Source organism: Pinus tabuliformis, chromosome 6 (assembly GCF_031772625.1).
Source record: "Pinus tabuliformis cultivar Carrire ecotype Pingquan chromosome 6, CPIR1, whole genome shotgun sequence".
Taxonomy (NCBI): domain Eukaryota; kingdom Viridiplantae; phylum Streptophyta; class Pinopsida; order Pinales; family Pinaceae; genus Pinus; species Pinus tabuliformis.
In genome coordinates, this window is record NC_142292.1 from 2,019,779,751 (window position 1) to 2,019,803,823 (window position 24,073).

General features: G+C 36.9%; 2 protein-coding genes across 2 annotated transcripts; both read right to left on the reverse strand.

Annotated features, from left to right (window-relative positions):
- Window positions 1-3,135: 3,135 nt before the first annotated feature.
- On the reverse strand, window positions 3,136-11,592 carry LOC149267357 (uncharacterized). The gene is made up of 3 exons (XM_089411180.1): window positions 11,575-11,592; window positions 11,194-11,469; window positions 3,136-4,746 (listed from the first exon to the last, which is right to left on the reverse strand). Exons 1-3 carry the CDS (start codon window positions 11,590-11,592, stop codon window positions 3,136-3,138), a joined length of 1,905 nt encoding a protein of 634 aa, XP_089267306.1.
- On the reverse strand, window positions 11,445-13,165 carry LOC149267358 (disease resistance protein L6-like). The gene is made up of 2 exons (XM_089398609.1): window positions 12,891-13,165; window positions 11,445-12,768 (listed from the first exon to the last, which is right to left on the reverse strand). The coding sequence occupies exons 1-2, from the start codon at window positions 13,133-13,135 to the stop codon at window positions 11,607-11,609; spliced, it is 1,407 nt and encodes a 468-aa protein (XP_089254735.1). The 5' UTR covers window positions 13,136-13,165; the 3' UTR covers window positions 11,445-11,606.
- Window positions 13,166-24,073: the final 10,908 nt, after the last annotated feature.

The following is a 24,073-nucleotide window of genomic DNA, read 5'->3' on the forward strand; positions in this document are numbered from 1 at the left end:
ATTTAAGTGATATTTATGATGAAGGAATGAATTCCTTGTTTGCTTTGTATTGTCATGTTGATGACCCTATTCATTTCGAAGATGCAATTAAAGAGAATAAATGGATAGAAGCTATGGATGAGGAGATAAATGCCATAGAAAGAAACAAGACATGGGATTTGGTTGAACTACCAAAAGGAAAAGAAGTCATTGGAGTTAAATGGGTCTACAAGACCAAGAGTAATGCTGAAGGAAAAATAGAAAGACACAAGGCAAGACGTGTTCTCAAGGGATACAAGTAGAAGTATGGGAGAGACTATGAAGAAACTTTCGCACCGGTTGCAAGGATGGAGACAGTGAGAGAAGTGTTGTCCATAGCAGCACAAAACAAGTAGAAATTTTACCTAATGGACGTGAAGTCAGCATTCCTAAATGGAGTGTTAATGGAAGAGGTTTACATTGAACAACCTCTAGGCTATGAAAAGAAAGGCCAAGAGCACAAAGTATGCAGATTGAAGAAAGCTCTTTATGGGCTGAAGCAAGCACCAAGAGCATGGTACAGTAGGATAGATTCCTATCTACTGGAAAATGAATTTGCAAAGTGTGAGGGAGAACCCACCGTCTACATCAAAGAAAAGGATGGTAAAATTTTAATTGTAGTGTTGTATGTTGATGATGTGATTTTTACAGGTAATGATGACTACCTCATTAAAAATTTCAAATCAGTCATGAAAGAAGAATTTGAGATGACTGACATGGGTTTGCTGAGATACTTCTTAGGAATAGAAGTAGATCAAAATGAAAATGGAATTTTTATTTCGCAGGCAAAATATGTAAATGAAGTGTTGGGCAGATTTAATATGCAGGACAACAAGGCAACAATCACTCCCACGGTAATGGGATTAAAACTCAGCAAAGAGGAATGGAAAATCAAGACCTGATATTTCACATGCAGTTGGAGTTGTCAACAGGGTCATGGAAAATCAAGGAGAAGAACATTGATGAGCAGTGAAATGAGTGCTTTAGTATTTGAGAGGTAGAAGTGACCATTATATCATTTTTAATGGTGGTGAAGGTTTCGTCTGCAGATATGTGGATGTTGATTATGCAGGTGATTTGGACAAGAGGAGATCTACTATAAGATATGTCTTTACTCTTGTAGGTGGAGAAATAAGTTGGACGTCAAAGGTTCAAGAAACAGATGCATTTTCCACTACTGAGGCAAAGTATATAGCTGCTTCAGATACTTGTAAAGAGGCAATGTGGTTGAAAGGTCTACTTGATGAGATTGGAAGGACGTAGGAGAAAGTGAATGTATTTTGTGATAGTCATAGTGTTATTCATTTCGCTATAAATCTAGCTCATCACAACAAGACTAAGCACATTGATTTAAGGTAACATTTTGTAAGACAATGTGATTGATGGTGGCAAAATAGCTCTCAAGAAGGTCCACACACAAGAGAATCATACAAACATGTTCACGAAGCTAGTTTTAATAGAGAAGTTGCGATGGTGTTTTGCTTCTCTCGGCTTACAAAAGAGATGATGATTGGTCATGGGAAAGGGATTAGGAAAATTGTTGTCAAGGTGGAGATTGTTAGAAATGACAATAAATTATCATTAAATGTATTGATGTAATTAGTAAAACTAAGTTACCATTCAATCAATTTTGTTACTATAGGAAGTTATGTAATGAAATAGTCCATATTAATTGGTGATTACCCAAGAGGCTTGATGTAATGTTTTGCAAAGTCATTTCTAACATAGAAGTGGTGGGGGCACTGAGATTACTAGAGAGAAAATGGATAATGGGTTTCTAGGATTAACTGAGCTTATTAGCTATCTTCTTAGTTGAAATTGCTTGCATGTTTTTGTATTTCAAGGGCTTCTTTGATTATCTGATGAGGGTAGAAGGGAGATGAAGCCAAAATTTTGAACTCATCAAAATTGATGAGGTGTTTAGTATTGTGGGAATGCTCAAATATAGTTGATTTTAAGATTCGATTATGCTAGTTGTCAACTATATAATCTTTTAGTTCAGAATTAAAGGCACTTCTTGTTTGGCCAATGTATGCTTTTCCACAAGTGCAGGAAATTTGATAAACCCTTGGGTTGAGCATGGGATCTAACTTGTCTTTAGTGGATCTAAACAATTGTTTAAGAGTGGTGTGGGGTTTAAATAAAGTCATGATATTAATTTTTTCTAAAATCTCGGGGATGTGATGAATGATTCCTTGGATGTATGGGAAGGAGACCTAGTGATGGGGATATATGTAGGGCATTTTTGGATTTGGGTTGGACTGTGGAACAAAAACCTCTTTTGATCTAAGGGAGGGAGTAACCATTGGAAAGGAGAGCTTTTGTAAGGTGGATTTTCTCACTTTTAGGGAATTGGGGGGCTAAGTTTTGAAAGGCGTGAATGGCTAAAGTATTGAGAATTGCAAACTTTTGGGCAAGGTGGTCATGACAATTGGCATGAAGGTATGGTACCTATTAGTGTGAGTTTTCTTTCTATAGATCTGGTGGGAGGGGCGTTATCAAGCTGGATATGAGAAGAACATCAAGAAAATGGAGTGAATTGGATTGCTAAATTTCTATAATAAATTGGATTTGGGGAAAGATGTTGTTGAAACATACTGGAAAGGACTCTACAACGGGAAGTCCATGGGGCAAGATTACAAAGGTGTCATCAACAAATATAAAGATTACAAAGGTGTCATCAACGGGAAGTCCATGGGGCAAGATTACAAAGATTACATATCCAAATAAATATATTATATAATAAATGTTTTTTTAAGCCTTCAATATATCTCTTACCTTTTTAATAAAATATTTTAATTTTTTAATAATTAAATAAAAGCATAAATATAATTTTAATACCAAGTTACTTTATAACTCTTATCGTTACAGCTGTGAAACAAAGAAGAGCCATAAACTGTAACAATGCAACCAGCCATTGAAACGCTTTACATTTATTTATAATGGGTTGCGTTAAAATGCTTTACATTTATCTATAATAACAATCAAATGAACAACAGCCCTTCCCTAAATTATCGTTTATTATTAAACGCCCTACCCTTTAACTTCAAACCCTGTATTTGGCGCAATTGAACCACTACTCCCGCACTGCCCTGCAGTTTCGGACATTCTCGGGCATCAACGTGCTTCAACGACATACAATTCTGGATGCCTTCCAGCTCTTCTAACGCCGAGCACCTTCTCACATCTACTTCTCGAAGTTTTGTCAGCTGCCCCAATCCCCGTATGCTCTTCAATTGCAATCAAATTCTGTAACGACATACAATTTTGGATGCCTTCCAGCTCTTCAAACTCGGAACACCGTCGAACATCGAGCACGTGAAGATTTGTAAGCTGCCTTAATTCCCGTATGCTCTTCAACTTCACACATCCACTTACATCCAGCCGGCTCAAAGATTCCATTGCTTCAATTAGTGGCATCTTCTTCAATTCTCTGCAATTTATAAAGCTCAGCCTCTGAAGTTTTGCAAAACCATAAAGCTTTTTTATTTTCCTCAACTTATCACAACCCATAAATGATAAATTTATGATTGTATTTGGCAATGTTCCAACCTCCACCAAATTAGCACAGTTGCTGAAATACAGATTTCGAAGGGTCAAGCAAACACCTTCACCAAATGATACCTCTGATACTCCTGTTTGATAGATCCATAATGATTGTAGCCGCGGAAGTATGCAGTTCTCCAAATCACTAAATGCTTCTTTTTCTCCTTTAACCTCCTTTTTAAAAGGTAGTTCGCGTATCAAAGGAGAACCAGATACCCTCAACTCACTCAACTGTGTCAACCGTCCAAGGGAAGCCGGCAAACATTTCAATGCCTTGCTGCCCAAAATGTTCAATTTCTTCAAGTTCTTTAAGTCACCTAGAGAAGCCGGCAAACATTTCAACTCCTTACATGCGACGAAATGCAATTCTTTCAAATTCTTTAAGTCACCTACTGAATCCGGAAGTTTGTCCAGCAAAGGGCTTCCTATCTCTAGAACTTCCAAGTCGCTTAGCTCTCCAATTGCACCCGACAATTCTTTTAAACTTGTATCTTCCAAAATTAACAGTTTAAGCGACCTCTGATGCCCCACTTGGAGAGGGAATATTTCAATTTTCGTACAGCCAGCCAGATTTATGTACTCAAGCGTACTGATATTTCCTAGTGTTTCCTTTGACATGGTTATATTATTGCACGCTTTCAAATGAAGATATTGCAGTTTAACTAATTTACAGAAAGAATCTGGCAGCCTCTCCAAAGCGCTACAATCCTCCAGAGTGATCCGTTGCAGCTTGGTTAAATTGGCGCAGGAATCTGGCAGCCTCTTCAAACCCTGGCAGGAAAGCACGTTGATCCCTTGGAGGTTGCTTAAATTACCCAAGGAATCTGGCAGCCTCTCCAAGGCGTTGCAACTAATCAGAGAGATCTCTTGGAGGTTGGTTAAATTACCAAAGGAGTATGGCAGCCTCTCCAAGGATTTGCACCGATACAGCCGAATGTATCGGAGGTTTCTTAACTTACCAAAGCACTCCGGCAGTGACTTCAACTCCGAGCAGCTTATTAAGACCAAGGCCTTTAGTGACTGTAGAAAACAAAATTGTTCTGGCAATTTTGTGAATGAAGATTGTAATCCTTGGAATTTACGACCAATTACAATCCGTTCTAGCTGCTTCAACTTCCCTATAGACTTTGGAATGCTGGAAAGGGGTGCATTAACTTCCAACTCTCGCAACTGTAAAGGTGCCTGCAAAAAGTTCACGTTTTCAACTCTAAGAAAAATATAAATGGATTATTATTCTCTTCAAACGAAACCCTTAGAACATTTTGGAAACCCTTGTTGAAATCTAATTTCAACGCAACTGCCAGAAACCGGTCAGCTAATCCGCCGGAAAGCTCTCGGGTTGATTTCAGGCAGAAGGGATTTTCCGATGATCGAGCCCGAGAAATTTTGGAGCTGACACGTGGTTCAGCCCTGACGTAACGCAACGTAAGAATCTCGGGGGTTAATTTTCAGCACTTGTTGGCCTTCCGATATCATTTTCGCCGTTCGATCTGCTCCACTCCTTTCAACCGTTGATTGCCCAAACCTGCATACGAACATACATTAATGCTATTGCGTGGAGTAAATTAAAAGCATGGTTGACCGCAGTAAAATAATTATGGAATTAATTGTTACCGTAGAAGTATTGGTAAGGGTTTAAATTTTAATGTTTTTTTTATATATCGGGGGTCGACCATTTTGAGAAACGTGCGGCAGTAAAAAACCAATAGGCTGTAATGTTTTAGATATATGTTGGCCATCAAAAGAAACTGTGGTGCAGCGAAAACCATGTGTGGTATGTATTGAACACACAGCAGTGTGTAAAAAGATAAGAACCAGGTGATGTAATTTTTGGAGTTGTAAGAAAACCATGTGTGGTTTTTGCACAAGCAGTGCATAAAGAAAATGGTGAAGTTTTTTTTGTAAGTCTGTGTGAATTTTGTTTACAGCAGTAAACTTATGTAAACTTTTATTACAGCAGTAAGTTGTTTTCACTGCAGTGAATGTAAAAAGGGATTTACAGCAGTTAACCCAGTAATTTCTCAGAAATCTTTTATGGTGTTGAAATACTCTGTCTCTCAGTGATTTTTTTAAGTCTTCTGTGCACAAAAGGATCCTGGAGAAAAGTAAAAACAGAGCATTGCCTCTGTGTGTTTGAATGTTTGGTTTTTGGTATTTTCCCCATCAAAAATACCCAACAGTGGTATCAGAGCAGGCTTAGGCTCTTTGAAGGTGACAAAGAAGCTGAAGGGAGAAGGTTTGTAGCTGCAGCAAAACTTCTCAGGCAGACAGAAGACTCAGACATCAAAGGATTCAGGTATTTCAAAAGTTTTTTTTGTGTTGCTGAAGAAACAGTCAGTTGTTTTAAACACACAGTCAAGGATTTAGAGACATAGATCAGAATACAAGGAATGGCTAGCACAAGCACTGGTATGGGTTTGTTTAACACCCAGCTCCCACAGTTTAATGGGAAGAACTATGACTACTGGTCAATAACTATGACAGCCCTGCTTGCTTCCCAAGATTTATGGGAAATAGTTGAAGAAGGTTTTGAAGAACCAGTAGATGAAACTAAGTTCAATGCATTAACTCAGGGAGAGAAGGATCTGCTGAAGAACAATAGGAAGAAGGACTCAAAAGCCCGTGCGTTGTTGTATCTAGCAGTAGACCAGAGTATGTTTCCAAGGTTAGCAGCAGCTAAGACAGCCAATGAAGCATGGCAAACCCTCAAGACAGCCTATCAAGGCATGGAGAGAGTGAAGACAACAAAACTACAATTGCTGAGAAAGGATTTTGAGAACTTGAACATGAAGGAGTCAGATAACATTGACTCATTCTTCACTCATGTGATTGGTGTAATCACACAAATGAGAACTCATGGAGAAACCATTGAAGACAGAAGAATTGTGGAGAAAATATTGAGGGTCTTACCCTCAAGGTTTGATGCCATAGTCACCACCATTGAAGAGACAAAGGATCTCTCAAGCTATTCAGTTGATGAGCTACATGCATCACTGATAACACATGAGCAGAGGTTGAGTAGGAATGAAAACTCATCTCTTGAGCAAGCCTTCAAGACCCAGATGTCATTTGGAAGAGGCAGAGGTCAAGGCAGAGGAAACAAAAGAGGAAGAGGCAGAAGCCAGAATAGAGGTGGAAGGAACAACTCATCAAATGCACAAGGAAGAGGCAACAATCCAAATCAGAACCAAGGCCAAGGCAGCAGCCAACAAGGAGGACAACATCATGCTCAAGGACAAAGGTATGATAAATCTAATGTTCAATGCTATTATTGCAAAAAGTATGGACATTATGCTAGTGATTGTAGAAAGAAACAACATGATATGAACAGCAGACAAAATGCAAATGTTACAAGAGAAAACAGCAGTCAAGAAAATGTCCTGTTAGCTTGTAACATGGCTGAAACACATAGTGAGGACATATGGTTTTTAGACTCAGGTTGCAGCAACCATATGACCGGAAACATAGCCTTCTTTTCTGCCCTAGATAAAAATGTGAAATCAGAAGTCACACTAGGAACTGATAGTAAAGTGTCTGTTATGGGAAGAGGAGAAATAAAAATACTTTCAAAGCAAGGAGAAAGGAAAACCATAGCAGATGTATACTATGTCCCCGGAATGAGATGTAATCTCTTGAGTATTGGACAACTTGTCCATAAGGGCTACAATGTTTTCTTTAAAAATGATGTGTGCACCATCATGGATATACCACCCAGCAAAAGATGCATTGCTGAAGTGAAGATGACAAGGAACAGGATGTTCCCTCTCCGGATCAGGGCAGACATGAAGAACAAAAGGGAAATGGCAGCAGTCACCGAAGAGGCCTTCCAAAGCGTGCCAAAGGATGAGAACTGGTTATGGCACTTGAGATTTGGGCATCTAAATTTTGGAGGTCTAAACTTATTGAGCAGAAAAGGAATGGTAAGAGGATTACCATTGATAGAGAAACCGGACAGCCTATGTGAAGGCTGCATTTTGGGAAAACAACATAGAGAAAGTTTTCCATCAGGGAAGAGTATAAGGGCAAAGACACCCTTAGAGATTATCCACTCAGATTTGTGTGGACCAATGCAAGCTCCATCATTAGCAGGCAGCCTATATTTCTTGACATTCATTGATGATTTTACAAGAAAGACTTGGATATATTTCCTCAAGAACAAAAGTGAAGTCTTTGAGAAATTCCAAAACTTCAAAGCATTTGTTGAAAACCAAAGCGGGCTGCACATTAAAGTTTTGAGAACTGATAGAGGAGGTGAATATATCTCCAAGGAATTCCTAAGATTTTGTAGAGAAAATGGAATACATAAACAGTTTACAGCAAGGTACACTCCACAGCAAAATGGAGTTGCTGAAAGGAAGAACAGAACCATCATGGAGATGGCAAGGAGCATGTTGAAGGCAAAGCATTTGCCAAATGAGTATTGGGCTGAAGCTGTACATTGTGCAGTTTATATATTGAACAGGTGTCCTACAAAAGCAGTCATGAACAAAGTGCCAGAAGAGGCATGGAGTGGGAGAAAGCAAGGAGTCACCCACATGAGAGTTTTTGGATGTGTGGCCTATGCACACATTCCAGATCAGCTAAGGAGGAAGTTGGACAGCAAAGGGGAGAAATGCATCTTCATTGGATACAGTGATGAATCCAAAGCCTACAGGCTGTACATTCCATCTACCAAGAAGTTCTTTGTCAGCAGGGATGTTCAATTCATTGAAGAGGAAGCTTGGGATGGAAGCATAGAGAAAACAGTGAATGTTAAAAATTGTTTGTCTCATGATGAAGATGATGAGGAGGTGGTTGAGATACATCCCCAAACAGCAGCGCCAACACAAGGACAACAAGGGACACCATTGAGGACAACACAAGGACAGCAAGGTACACCATTGAGGATCAATGAGAGTGCTTCTCCAAGCACACCACAAGGAGGAAATTCAAGTGCATCCTCAAGCACTTGCACACCAAGTGAACGAGGTAAGAAGTTTAGAAATCTAAGTGAAATTTATGATGAAGGAATGAATTCCTTATTTGCCTTGTATTGTCATGTTGATGATCCCATTCATTTCGAGGATGCAATCAAAGATAGGAAATGGATAGAAGCTATGGATGAGGAGATGAATGCCATAGAGAGAAACAAAACATGGGATTTGGTTGAGCTACCGAAAGGCAAAGAAGTCATTGGTGTGAAATGGGTCTACAAGACCAAGAGCAATGCTGAAGGCAAGATTGAAAGGCATAAGGCAAGGCTGGTTGTCAAAGGGTACAAGCAGCAGTATGGGAGAGATTATGGGGGGACTTTCGCCCCGGTTGCAAGAATGGAAACCGTGAGAGCAGTGTTGTCCATGGCAGCACAAAACAAATGGAAAGTCTACCAAATGGATGTGAAATCAGCATTCCTAAATGGAGTGTTAATGGAAGAGGTCTATGTGGAACAGCCTCTCGGATATGAGAAGAAAGGTGAAGAGCACAAAGTGTGCAAATTGAAGAAAGCTCTTTATGGGCTGAAGCAAGCGCCAAGAGCATGGTACAGCCGGATAGATTCATATCTATTAGATAATGAATTTGACAAATGTGAAGGAGAACCCACAGTCTACATCAAAGAAAAGGATGGTAAAATTTTAATTGTTGTCTTGTATGTAGATGATGTTATTTTCACAGGTAATGATGATCAGCTTATTGAGAATTTTAAATCAGTCATGAAGAGTGAATTTGAAATGACTGACATGGGTTTCTTAAGATACTTCTTAGGCATAGAAGTAGATCAAAATGAAAAAGGAACTTTTATATCTCAAGCAAGATATGTAAATCAAGTTTTGGGCAGATTTAAGATGGAAGAATGCAAGGCAGCAATCACTCCCACAGTGATGGGATTAAAGCTCAGCAGAGAGGACAGCAGCAAGGATTTTGATCCTAGCCTGTACAAAAGCATTGTGGGCAGCCTTATGTATTTAACAGCAACTAGGCCTGATTTAATGTATGCTGTTAGTTTAATTTCCAGGTTCATGGAGAGGCCAAAGGAGGCACATTGGCAGGCAACAAAGAGAATTTTGAGGTATGTCAAAGGTACCAAAATGTTTGGAATTCTATATCATGCCTCAGAACATTCAGATTTGGTTGGGTACACAGATAGCGATTGGGCTGGAAGTGTAGATGATCGAAAGAGCACTTCCGGTTATGTATTTCATATGGGTTCAGGAGCCATTTCATGGGCTTCTAAGAAGCAGTCCATTGTAGCATTGTCTACAGCAGAGGCTGAATATGTGGCAGCTACAGCAGCAGCATGTCAAGCAGTGTGGATGAGAAGAATGTTGAGAAGCTTAGGCCAAGAGCAGGCAAAAGCGACAGTGATTTTTTGTGACAATAGCTCAGCTATTGCTTTGTCAAAGAATTCAGTGTTTCATAAGAGAACGAAACACATTGATACAAGGTTTCACTACATCAGAGAATTAGTGAACAATGGAGAAATTGTCCTAGAACATTGCAGGACTCAAGAACAGGTAGCAGACATCTTGACAAAGCCACTTGATCAGAAGAGCTTTGAATTTTTGAGAAAGTGTCTCGGTATGACCGAATGCCCAGCTGTTGAAATTAAAGGGGAGTGTTGAAATCTAATTTCAACGCAGCTGCCAGAAACCGGTCAGCTAATCCGCCGGAAAGCTCTCGGGTTGATTTCAGGCAGAAGGGATTTTCCGATGATCGAGCCCGAGAAATTTTGGAGCTGACACGTGGTTCAGCCCTGACGTAACGCAACGTAAGAATCTCGGGGGTTAATGTTCAGCACTTGTTGGCCTTCCGATATCATTTTCGCCGTTCGATCTGCTCCACTCCTTTCAACCGTTGATTGCCCAAACCTGCATACGAACATACATTAATGCTATTGCGTGGAGTAAATTAAAAGCATGGTTGACCGCAGTAAAATAATTATGGAATTAATTGTTACCGTAGAAGTATTGGTAAGGGTTTAAATTTTAATGTTTTTTTATATATCGGGGGTATGGGCGTATATGCTTATTACATAAATTTTGTATGGGATATGTGTATGTAATTTTTTTTAAGTGTTGACCATTTTGAGAAACGTGCGGCAGTAAAAAACCAATAGGCTGTAATGTTTTAGATATATGTTGGCCATCAAAAGAAACTGTGGTGCAGCGAAAACCATGTGTGGTATGTATTGAACACACAGCAGTGTGTAAAAAGATAAGAACCAGGTGATGTAATTTTTGGAGTTGTAAGAAAACCATGTGTGGTTTTTGCACAAGCAGTGCATAAAGAAAATGGTGAAGTTTTTTTTTGTAAGTCTGTGTGAATTTTGTTTACAGCAGTAAACTTATGTAAACTTTTATTACAGCAGTAAGTTGTTTTCACTGCAGTGAATGTAAAAAGGGATTTACAGCAGTTAACCCAGTAATTTCTCAGAATTCTTTTATGGTGTTGAAACACTCTGTCTCTCAGTGATTTTTTTAAGTCTTCTGTGCACAAAAGGATCCTGGAGAAAAGTAAAAACAGAGCATTGCCTCTGTGTGTTTGAATGTTTGGTTTTTGATATTTTCCCCATCAAAAATACCCAACAACCCTGTGCCACAATATTAATATAGCTCATAAACACAAACTTTAATTCAACCCATCGTAATTTACCTGGGATTCCTTTTCCCACAACGTTTCTAATTTTTTTCCTTCCACTCGCAGAATTCTTAAATTCTTCATTGAAGTCAAGGAGGAGAGCGAAGAGGAGGGACAATTTTTCCAACGCAGCAATATGAGATTTGAAGACTGCACCTTTGTCAAAATGCGTTCCACGAGAACACCTTCAGTGTCAAGAAGTTGCAACCTCCTCATACGGCCAAACACAGCATAGTCATCAATATTATTGTATTCACTCTCATTTATTCTAATTCCTCGCACGGATATTACCTGTTCATCGTTAAAACATGATTAACCATTCACTAAAATAAAAAGAAAATGATGGAAGAATCTACATTTTGTTAAAACATGATAATGATTACCCATTCCTAAAACATGAAAACGATTACCCATTCCCTTTTCTAAAATTATAGAACAATTAAAATTAAAAAGAAAATGATGGAAGAATCTATGTTAATGAATGTTTTAGCACTCACAGACGATTCCTGCAATAAATCATCAATGTCATTCTCTTGCCAACGCCAAAGACGACGCGGCAATTTTGAATCTTTGGCAAGCTCTCTTCCCAAGTCCCTAAGCTGATCATGCATTTTTATTTTATTCTCATCATTTACCTCTATAAGACATTTGTTCTCTATATTTTGAAGCCCACACAAATCATTATCCCATATCCTCATGACCATATCCCTCTCTGCTCCAATGAAAAAACAGGCAATATCTAAGAAGATTGCTTGTTCGGTCACATCCAGTGCATCGTAGCTAATTTGAAGTCTTTGTTTTATCTCACTGGGAAGTGTTCTCCGAAGTTTATTCCATTGGGCTTCCCAGTAAGATGTGCTTTTTCCCTTCAGCAGTGCCCCAAACACTTTCAAAGATAATGGTAACCCACCACAGGCTTCTACGAACTTCTGTACCAATGATTCAAATGCTGAGGGTGGATGTGGCCGATTGAAGGAATGCAGACAGAAGAGCTCAAGAGAATGTTGTGTAGGGAGGCCAGTTAGGACATATATTGAGGACTCTTCAACTCCTGAGCTTATGAGAACATCTCTGTTCCTGGATGTAATCAGTACTAAGCTATCAGGGTGAAGTACAGTTTGATCCGGCAAAAGTTCATAAATCTGGTCTGCCTTATCTACATCATCTAAGATTAATAAAAGGTTAGGAGATGAAATATGCTCCTTCAAAATCCCTATTCCTTCATGGACGCTGGCTATTGGCTTATCCCATCCGCACAAGCTCTTAAGAAGTTCTGTCTGCAGCAAATTTAAAGAGCCCTTATCTGCCTTTTCTCTAACATCATATAGAAAGCAGGATTTACTGTAAAGGGATGTCTCCCTCTTCCTATTATAGAATTCTTTTGCCAGCGTGGTCTTTCCCACACCACCCAACCCCACGATCCCCAAGATCCTAGGTTTTCGGCTCTGCTGTCGCTGAAAAGAGACTGTGTTTTCAAAGTCCATTACTTTATCATCCAAACCTGTTGGATGTTGAGCAACTACCAGGGCTGGTTTCTTCACCATTTTAAAGACCCCTTCAACTACCTTATCTACTAGCTCCCCCTCGTCTCTGGTTATTAACAAAAAAAAAACAGATAGAACTAATGAGACACAGAAGCCTAAAGTCTATGTATTTATCATGTAACATAAAATAATATAATAGCCAGAGGGGAGGGGAGTTTGAGTTCTCACCCGTTACACGAGTCGAGCTCAAAACCGCTTATTCCTGCAACTTGTGAAAGAGCATTTCTCCAATTTTCAATCGTACTGGAGTCATATCGCAGCTTCTCTTCACCAGTTTCAGGATCAAACGTAGTCTTCTTTTCTAATTTATTGAGGGCTTTAGCATACCCTCCCTCTTTTCCCCGTGTCCACCTAAGCTCAAGAGGCTCCACACGGTAAAATACTGGAATTATTGGAGATTTTGACTCCAACATTAGGACGAGTTCATTTAGGCACCAGATTGATTCGGCATATCCAGTGGAGAAAATGGCCACATGGACAGAGGCCGGATGGCGCCTTCAATCTGAGAAGTGAAATCGTCTCCTCGTTGCAGTTCAGGCTGATCCAGAAAGGCTCTCACTCCATATGAAGAAAGACGGCGGTAGAGATGGCTAGCAAAAGTTTTCTTTACGTCGGGACCACGATGGCTGATAAACACATCGTAGTCGGAATTAGCAGCGGTGGAAGAAGATGCAGACATTACCGATCGGAAAATAGAATGGAAGCGATGTAAAAGATGTTCGATGCTACTGAAGCAGGTTGTAACAGAGGAAATTAGCTGGGAGTGGGTGAAGAAAAGGAAAATTGGGAGAATTTACAATGACAAACGAAACGCTGAACTGGGAAATTTGAAAAGCAATGCATATGTTGTGCAGAGTAATTTAAAGACAATCGGTCGTCTTCGAGTTCGACGAGAAAGGGGAAGGTGCCGGAAACTCGGATATGGAGAAGACCAATTAATTAATTACCATTTCTCCTAGAAGGCGAGTATATAATTAATGAATATTTGTTGGGGGTCTCAAATACTGATTAATTATGTTCCTCTTCTTCTTCTGTAAATATTCTCTCGGCTTTAGAGTTCTAATTATGGAATTGCTTTCCTTGGTGATAGATCAATTAATTAATTACCATTTCTCCTGGCACAGAAGACGAGTATATAATTAATGAATATTTGTTGGGGTCTCAAACACTCATTAATTATGTTCCTCTTCTTTTTCGGTAAATATTCTCTCGGCTTTAGAGTTCTAATTATGGAATTGGTTTAGGAGATTTTTTTGAAAGTTTTTATGATTGGTTTTTTTGGTGGTATTTTTTTAAAACTGGTAGGAATTTATTGAAATCACAAATTTGATGAGTAATCTTGTGCAATCAAAATGTTTTAAGTTTAAATAACACAAATCAGATTTCACCTCAATTCTTTCAAATAGATTCCGGCAATAAAAAATCCAAAAAATCGCACTAAAAACAACTCCTATAATTATAACATATAAATGGTGAAAATCTACCACACCACTACCATTTTAAATAGATTATTAATGCTTTTTAAACCACTCCTATAATTATAACATATAAATAGTGAAAATCTACCGCACCGATACAATTTTGAATAGATTATTAATGCTTTTTAAACCACTCCTATAATTATAACATATAAATAGTGAAACTCTACCGCACCGATACAATTTTGAATAGATTATTAATGCTTTTCTTCAAAAAAATCTCCCACGCCGATACAATTTTGAATAGATTTTTAATGCTTTTCTTCAAGTTTTCTTTACCGTGTTTGGTTTTCTCTGAATTTAAAAAGTGCCTAGATCTATGATAGATTTCAAAGTTTATGATAGATTTTTCGGCGAAAATCACATGAGAAACTATTTGTCGACGCGTTTTGAACCAACCAGTGTGGTTCATCGTCACGACAAGTTTTTGTGTGTGTCATAAATCAATATGATAATGCTCAAACTGGTGAAAAATTTAGATAAGTCTTTAATATCTAAAATTTTATGTATTTTGTTTTTTCAAAATAAAATTTAAAAAATAGATAAAAATATTATTAATAATTTAAATAAATATATAGAGATTTTTATAATATAAATTTTATTAAATATCAAAATATATTTCTAAATTATTTAAATATAATTTTTTGAATTTAAATTTAAAAATAAAATTATTTGAGTGAAATTAATGTGTAAATTTATTTATTTTAATCTTTCATTTAAAATTGAAATAGGAAATATATACTTTTCATATTTAAAAGAGAAATCGCCAATTAAGATGACTTTGTCTTGGATTATAAATATTTATAATATTATTATTATTTTTAAAGTTTTATTTTCTGTTTTTTCATATTTTCAAGTTAAATTATTCAAATTATAAACCATGCATCTAACTAATTGTAAATGTGTTTATTATTATTGATGAAATTATTATTATTTTATTCTAAGAGCTAAGCAATGTAAACATTAGATGTTTACTGGATTATACATCTTTTTCTCCTAATGTAGTGAAATTTTGAAAAATAGTCAAAAGATTGGGAGGATTTTCAATACACTTCAAAGCCTAAAAAAGCATGAAAGACATAGATTGATCAAAGGTATAAAATTTAGTTTTATTAGGTTTCAATAAAAACTAGTTAAAAGGGTTGTATTGCATGACATCTTTGACCTTTTAAAGTTTGAATGAGATTTCGAAGTTTGAATGAGATTAATATGTATAAATTGTAATAATTATCTCTTCTTTACTCAATACATCGTAAGGATAGTCCAAGAACAACTGGCCTATACTCTGCCACATGATTGCTCCATAAAACTTAGAGAGAGTTGCTATAATTCAGAGTTTAATTCCGTTGAATCTCATGTTGATGCAAAACTATTGGGAAGGTGTCACAATGCTCTAGATGGAATGGAGTCACTCTAAAAATAAAGGATCGTCTCAAGTTTACAGTATGGGATCTGAAGCTCAAAGAGAAAGAAGATTAATATTTGAGGATGTTTTATTAGGCCTTAGAAATTCTCCACCTTCTAACAACATGGCAGAAGGGTGTTCTGAGAGTGAGTGTCTAACGGGTATCCCTAGAAATGATGAGATCTCCGCTGGCAGAACTGTGTAGTCATCTTCTAAGATTGTTGACTACAAGGATGTACTAATCATTTTTAAGTTTAATGATGCTTGGCTTTCATTTGAACTGAAAAAGGTGATTACATCTTACCTGCGGTTATCAAGATTACTGTAGTCTGGGTTGCTGTCTTGGGTTATATTTTTTCAATCCTATCCAATATTCTCCCAGATTTATTGTCCATGTATGCGTCCACTAGCAAGAATTCTTTACATCTTAATTTTTATCACTATTCTTGTCATTGGATTCTATGACTTGTATAAAAATGTACCTGTTCTCAAGGCAACAACAACACGGATTTTTGGTCCTCTGTTTGATTGGATAGAAGCCTGGGAGACGATTTCATGCCTTAAATATTTAGGCACAATGCTTTTTCTACAGAATTTTGAAAAGGCATTTGAGTGTTCATTGACTGTCATTCGTGTTGCTAAACAATTGGAATCTATACTGGTAAAACCCATGGTTGACCCACTTGTGGAACTTGGAGAATATATCTTACCACTTTAGGATCTTTGTCTTGACAAAGCCGAGGATTGTGTGAATATGATTTGGATTGGAATCTCCACTGGTAAGACCCATGGTTGAGCCACTTGTGGAACTTGGAGAATATATCTTACCATTCTAGGATCTTTGTCTTGACAAAGCTGACGATTGTCTGAATATGATTTGGATTGTCAAATCTTCAATATTAAGCTTTGTTGTATATTTACTTCAAATACTAATCTAGCCATTCTTAATTCTATTCTCCCTTTTATGGACTATGGTATGTTTCTACTCTCTGCAACTTAATATTAGAGTTTATTTTGGTCGCAGTATTCTTTTGACATTTTTATAAGTCAATATTCATAATATCTACATCTATAAATTTTCATTGGTATTTTTGTCATTCACATTTTAGGAACAAATTTTGGATTAATTATTGATGATTTTTTGTATGGATTATTTTGCAATAACAATTGTTGTGTACCTTATAGGTTCTGCCTTCTCGAAGTTGCATATCACTCCCATACAATCAGTCCTCAAGTTTCTCAATTTTGTACCTTTGATCTCATCTGAGATTTTTTATTTTGGAAAATGGACATACAAGTTTGTGAGTGGGACTTTCCAACATATATCTCTTATACCAATACAAATACATTTCCAATATGGTGTGCCTTTGGAATGATCTTTTCTCTCAAGTTCAATCTCTTTTTTACTCCTTAGTGGTTCGTTACTCTTCTAATACAAATCAAAATCAATTAACCTTATGTCTATTGAAATTGGGCGGAGGTAGCAACACCTATTTATCTATTTCGGCCATTAAAACACTTTCCTAGGTCATATCAGGACCCCCGGTATGCCTAGGCTCACCTCACTGAACTAAGCTACACATTGACATGCACAAAGATAAATTTGCATATCACATATATAATACAGGATCTTTTTGCAAAGATAGCGCATTCATCTTGATGCTCTACTCTTGCTCTCTTTCAATTTCTAACTCGAAGATCCATAAGGTTAGGGAATGTTGGCAAGCGGTAGAAATCATTAACTGTTACAACCTACTTTACTATATAATATCACATCGATACATCCTTTCCATGCAAAGTATAACTTCCACCTTATTCATTATCACTAGGAGAAAGCACACTTTCTCTAGATTTATATCAACCATTGATATATGAGCTGATCGCATGTAGATGTTTAACATTACGGGGTGGGTTGCATACCGGTAAAAAGAGGTTAGGTTCGGGTATTCCCTTCCTTATTTATTTGGCCCCTCAAAAATCTAGAAGGGTGGGTTATCCTTACGTTTCGCCCTTCTCTTAGTTGATTCGTTTCTTGATCGGACGTATAGTAGCTGCTCTTTACCGTATACCATTGTCCAACAACACAAATGTTCCAACTATCAATCACTATCAAACCCAACTCCAAGACTACACATATAATCCATGAACGAAAGACTTATTCAAAAGTGGGAAACCATATCTACCAAAGTTATTTTTTAACATCTTCTATAACTACAGCCTTTTTAAAACACAATCACAACAAAATAGATGTCTATGCCTATACAAACATCCTCAAACACATCAAGGATCTCAAAGAAAACTCAGAAAACACAACAGTGTCGCACATAATTTCCCTGAGAAATATTTGTGAAAGAAGTAAAATGTATTTAATGAAACGTTACAAATACAAGTGCGATATAAAGCACAAAGGTGATCATCTGTTGGTGGCTCAAATTACCCAAATTGAAAATTGTGTGACTCTGGCTAAGTCAACTCAAAAGGTTTACAATTCTTTGGCTCACAACAGTGTGTGATTCTGATGCTAGCAATGTACAACTTATTAACACAAAATTCTCTCGACTTATCATCCATGCATAACATATTAGCTAACCTAAAGGTACTACATCACACATATTGTTAGTTTAAATTTTATCACTAGGGTTTACTTTAACTTGGTCACTAAGTCTCTTTACATGTGTGCTCCATATTGTTCATGAATTAATATTATTTTATTTAGCTTATGTGATGTCATCTACTACCTGTATTTTTTAAAATCTATCAAATATTTGTTGTTGGAACTTGAAAGACCACCTTTTAAGATTAAGAGGCAATCTATGTTCAAAAAGTTATATAATCTGTCAATTTGACATAATGTAAGTGATTTCTCTTTATCTTCTACCTTTGAATGACATAGTGTTTCCTTTGCAACATTTGGTGCAATTGCTACTTTAAATATATTTAAATAGGTTTTAGATATATCATTCTTGACTCTAATTAAGAATGGTTTCTAAATGACATTTTTTATGTTCATATATATATATATATATTTATGAATTTGATAATATTTATATTTTTGAAATTATAAATTAGAAAAAATAATGATACAAAACTGTTTATCTAAACAAATAAGTAGTTATAAACTATCCTCACCCTACTTGCTAAGGCTAGATTTTCTTCATCATCTTGCTTTGATGAAGATCCATCTCTGGTGCTTCTTCTTATCTCCTCCTGCATCAGATCCGACCAAAGTCATTCCCAATCTAGCAGTTTCTCTCTTCCATTTACCGAGTCTTGGTAGCTATTCCAGCTCTTAGGAAGACCGAGGAGAGCAAGACTCACCATGTCATCATCGGCTATCGTGATCCCTACACTTCCAAGCTCATCCCTGTAGGTGGTGAGCTTGTTCAGATATGTAGAGATTGTGTCGCCCTTTTCACACTTGATTTTCCGAAGCTTGTCTTTCAGCGCCAGCTTCCTCTGATCGTTGTTGTTCTGATATAGATCCTTCAATGTTTTCCACATTGAAAACAGTGTCTCCTTCCCATGGAGACTCGAGACCATGTGGCCTATGTGGTCTCGAACTCCCTCCAGAAGGATCCTCCTCGCTCTAGCCACACATTTCTTCCATTCCGCCAATTCTTGGGCATTAGCAGTTGCTAGCTTGGGGACTTCTTGATCAATGAAGTCCTTCAAACCGTTGTCCTCTAATACCGCTTCCATGTGATCCTTCCAGGCTACATAATTCAAGCTGCCATCTAGGGCATACTCGAGTCTCAAACCGTTGAACGCCATTGGTGAAATTTAAGATGTGACAAGAATTCGATTTCTATAATCAGGAACTTCACACTTCGAACTTCGAACTTCTTTGTATATTGTTATTCGCTTTGATCACCTTAGCTCCGATACCATGTAGAATTTCCCACTATAGATCACCTGATAATGCAATATACTAAAGCAAAATACTTGATCTACTTCTACAAACAAACTTACGGAAGCTTAATCGATTTTGAGCAAGATCAAATAGAACACATATAACAAAGAATGAGAAATCAATCACACATGAACACAGAAGAATACTCTGGAGAAAGCCTCAGCTAAAAACCCCGATCTCTGTATTATCATACAAGTGGAAATATATCTGGATTACACAAAGCTTTAGCTCACAAGCTATCCAGCTCTCAGTACAATCCCTCAATTTTGTTCATAGACTGAATAGACACAACATATGCCTTCCTTCAGTCCTCCAAGCCTCCTATTTCCTTGCGCAGTTTCTCTTGGGTCCTCTCGCTGCCACCTATATGAATTAACCTCTCACACAACTCACCAAACTCAGAAGTAATTGTGCAATCTCCAAGGAATGAATTCCTTCTGCATGCAAGAGATATCCTCAATGGAATATTCCTGCAACTAATAGTACATTGTCCCATCATCTGATCTCAACTGGGTCTCTGACTGAATTGACATGCATGAGTTATTTATGAGAGAATATTCAGTTATCTGAAGTGCAGTAGTTACATGCATGCATGCATTAACTAACTAAACTCACAATCAGTTCCACAAACTGTTGGAACTAATCTAACTGGACTTAACTCAGTTAACTGAGCTAACTAATTACAACTCATCCTGATCTCCTTAATCAAGGGATAACTTCCTCAATCAAAGGGGAAACTGTTGCATGTCTTCACATAGACTTCATGTTTGATTTTCTCCAACTAATTAACTCAAGATGAATTAATTAATTATTTTTCAAACAGCTGCTAAGATCAAATTCGAATTTTAATTCTCAATTTTAGTTCAGGGACTAACTAAAATTGGAATGTATCCCAAAATGTTATTTATAGCAATGCTATTTTTAGCACTTCAATATTTAGCATTTCTTGTTGCTATTTTCAACAAACAGCACAGAGATAGTGAATAATAATGCTTCTTCAAGCGCATTGAAGCGAGTTCATGAGTCATCTTCTTTGAACTCTGGCAAGGATTCTACTTCAGCATGCAATGATAATATCCAGAACGCTTTGATAAACCCACCTTCAAAAGGCTAGGTCAAGGTGTCAAAAAAGAAATGAAAGAAAAGTCACTTCAAGGACCTGCCCAAAAAATAAATGAAAGAAAGGTCCCTTCAAGGACCTACTTAAATTTGGGTGATTCTCTTTTGTAATTGTTTCTTATAGTCTACTATGTCTCCTATTTCATTCTCCCATACATCTTAGCAATGTTCATGTTAGTATATGGCACTGTGCCAAAAAAAAGTCGTGATTGTATATGATTTATTTTTATTTATTTATTTGAAGCTCCACTTTATTATTCATTATTTTATTTATTTACTATGATTATCTTCTTCTTATTGTTTATTATTTTATTTATTTACTATGATTGTGTTCTTTTTATTGTTTATTGTTTTATGTAATTTATTATGTTTTCTTTATTATTTATTATTTTATTTAATTATTATTATTATCTACTGGGTTTTATTATTATTATTATTATTGGACATTACAAACACACAACATGAAATTCCTTCAATATGTGAGAAAGATTATGGTTACATTTGAATAAGAAAGGGCTACAAGGTCCTCGTAAGAAAAACAAATCTACCATATGGCCCCTTTGATACCATTAAAATGTATATTATCCTAATTTTTAACTAATGCGTTAGTTTAAGTGTGATTGAATTGATTGATTGCATTGATTTCAGTATATATTAATGGATTGGAGGGCGGAGAGAGTGGGGAGAGAGACAGACAGAGGTGGGAGAGAAAGGAAGGGGAGATGGAGTTGGAGGGGGAGAGATAGGGAGGGAAGATGTTCCAAAAAATCGGAAATATATATATATCTTAATGCACTCAATTCATGCATCATCATGTCAATCTCTATTTTTTTGTCTTATGTTTTCTTTAACTCAACATTTTTTTAATGACTTATTTTATTCATTTTTTTCTCTTTTTATTAACTTCACTTATTCTTATATATGAGAGGATTATGGAAAGAATGGAGTCAAATCCTAGCCATCGCTAAGGACTTGCAAAGGGTTTGAAGAAAATATGCAGCCTAACGCAAATCGATTGACATTTGAAAGAATAGAATCTTAACTAATGACTAGTAATGGTGGATACTCGTAGGTGAAGATATTCTTGTTCTCCTTCTCCAAAGCGCAAATATGAACAATTTTCTCATTCTAGGTTGGCATCTTAATCTTAATCCATGTATTGGTCTCATAATCTTGTGAGGAGGGATATTTGTTCAAGGAATGATGTGAGTAACCTGGAAACAACTTATATGTCACTGAACTCGTCGATCGTGTTATAGAGGCTGGTCTCGAAGAACCCTTTTCCCAAGTAGGCAAGGGAATTGAAGGTTGTCATGGAGATGGTGTTAAAAGCATACTACCCTACTTTTTTGCGGTCTAGAGTCCTTAGCCCCCAATTCCTCAAATTTATTTTCGTATCTTTGTCAAACATCTCTTTGGGCATTCATTGCTCCTTGGGGCTTGCTCCACTTATTTGTTATGAGACCTCAAGCTTTCCCTGGAGCTCTAGATGGGTATTCCCTCTAGCATGCAACACCTATTTCTTTAAGGTAAGTAGTTGGATGACTCATTCCCTATTTCAGTTTACAGTATTGGTAAAGATGTCACTGTTTTTATGGCCCTTCATTTATAACGGGGGGTTGTGGGCAAGCCTTCCTCATCTCGGGCTTTTTCTTATAAAGAAGTTGTCCAAGCTCAACCCTCCCCAAAGGCAACTCAATCTCAAGTAGCTGATAGGCCATTTCTAGTCGAAAAATCTGAGAAAGTTCCCTCCTTAGAAATATCTCACCCTGCACTTGAGAACCTCCATCAGCTCTACACAGATTCAACCCTAATCTATTGTTTTAATGGTTTATGGCCCCGCTCGACTAATGTTTACCAGTGGATCCATTTTTCATGGACCAAGAGTTGCAAGGTTATATTCTACTCCAAATGTTTTTTCATTGTGCTAACTCAAGAGACTACCAGAAAGTTTTATTGAAAGGGCCCTCGTTCTGGGGCAATGTTGTATTGTTCCTAAACCCCTTGGTTTCTAGATTTTGACCCCTCTACAGTATTCATTACCAAGTTACCAATATGGTTCCAGCTTCCTAATCTGTCTGTTCACTTGTGGCACTTGTGGATATTTCCTTGCAACTAATACTTCTCATGAGCAATTTGGTGTTTACACCTATGGGAAAATATGTATTGAAACCAATATCAATAAAGGGTTTCCAAACAAAATCAAGTTAGAAATAGATGATTTTCATTGGACCTAGGCATTGGACTATGAGACTACTACTTTTCACTGCCACTTTTAACATCAAAAGGGTTATTTACAAACTTATTCACCTCTTTTCAAATTTGACCAAAAGCGGGACATTTGAAATTCTAGAGCAAAAAGTTGGAAGCCCTGCAATCCACCTCCAATGGAGGATTAAGCTTCCTCTAGTTCGAACAAGGACACGGAGGGATCCAATGATGAAATGCATTCAGTGAACAAGGTTCAGGCTTCAGCTCCTCAAAATCCTCTTGAGGATCCTGTTGCAAACCATGCTCTGTTGGTCAGCACAGAGATAGTGAATAATAACGCTTATTCAAGCGCATTGAAGCGAGTTCATGAGTCATCTTCTTTGGACTCTGGCAAGGATTCTACTTCAACATGCAATGATAATATCCAAATCGCTTTGATAAACCCACCTTCAAAAGGCTAGGTCAAGGTGTCAAAAAAGAAATGAAAGAAAAGTCACTTCAAGGACCTACCCAAAAAATAAATGAAAGAAAGGTCCCTTCAAGGACCTACTTAAATTTGGGTGATTCTCTTTTGCAATTGTTTCTTATAGTCTACTATGTCTCCTATTTCATTCTCCCATACATCTTAGCGATGTTCATGTCAGTGTATGGCACTGTGCCAAAAAAAAATCGTGATTGTATATGATGTATTTTATTTATGATTTATTTTTATTTATTTATTTGAAACTCCACTTTATTATTCATTATTTTATTTATTTACTATGATTATCTTCTTTTTATTGTTTATTATTTTATTTATTTACTATGATTGTGTTCTTTTTATTGTTTATTGTTTTATGTAATTACTATTATTATATTTTCTTTATTATTTATTATTTTATTTAATTAATATTATTATCTACTCACTTTTATTATTACATTTGAATAATAAAGGGCTACAAGGCCCTCGTAAGAAAAACAAATCTACCATATGGCCCCTTTGATACACTAAAGAAGGTGGGATATAACCCTTATATATTCAATCTACTCTCATACATGCGCATTTACCTGGTGGTGAATGTAGAGAATCTAGAACTCTATGAGCCTTCCATGCTAGATTAAGAAGAAGAATAGGTCATATCTTTTATTATTAATATATTTTTAAGTATTCCGACTGCTGCTCATCCAAGAAAACAACGGGCAGAAGGAAGGAGTATACAGTGAGTGAATCAAAGGTCGAAGACACGGG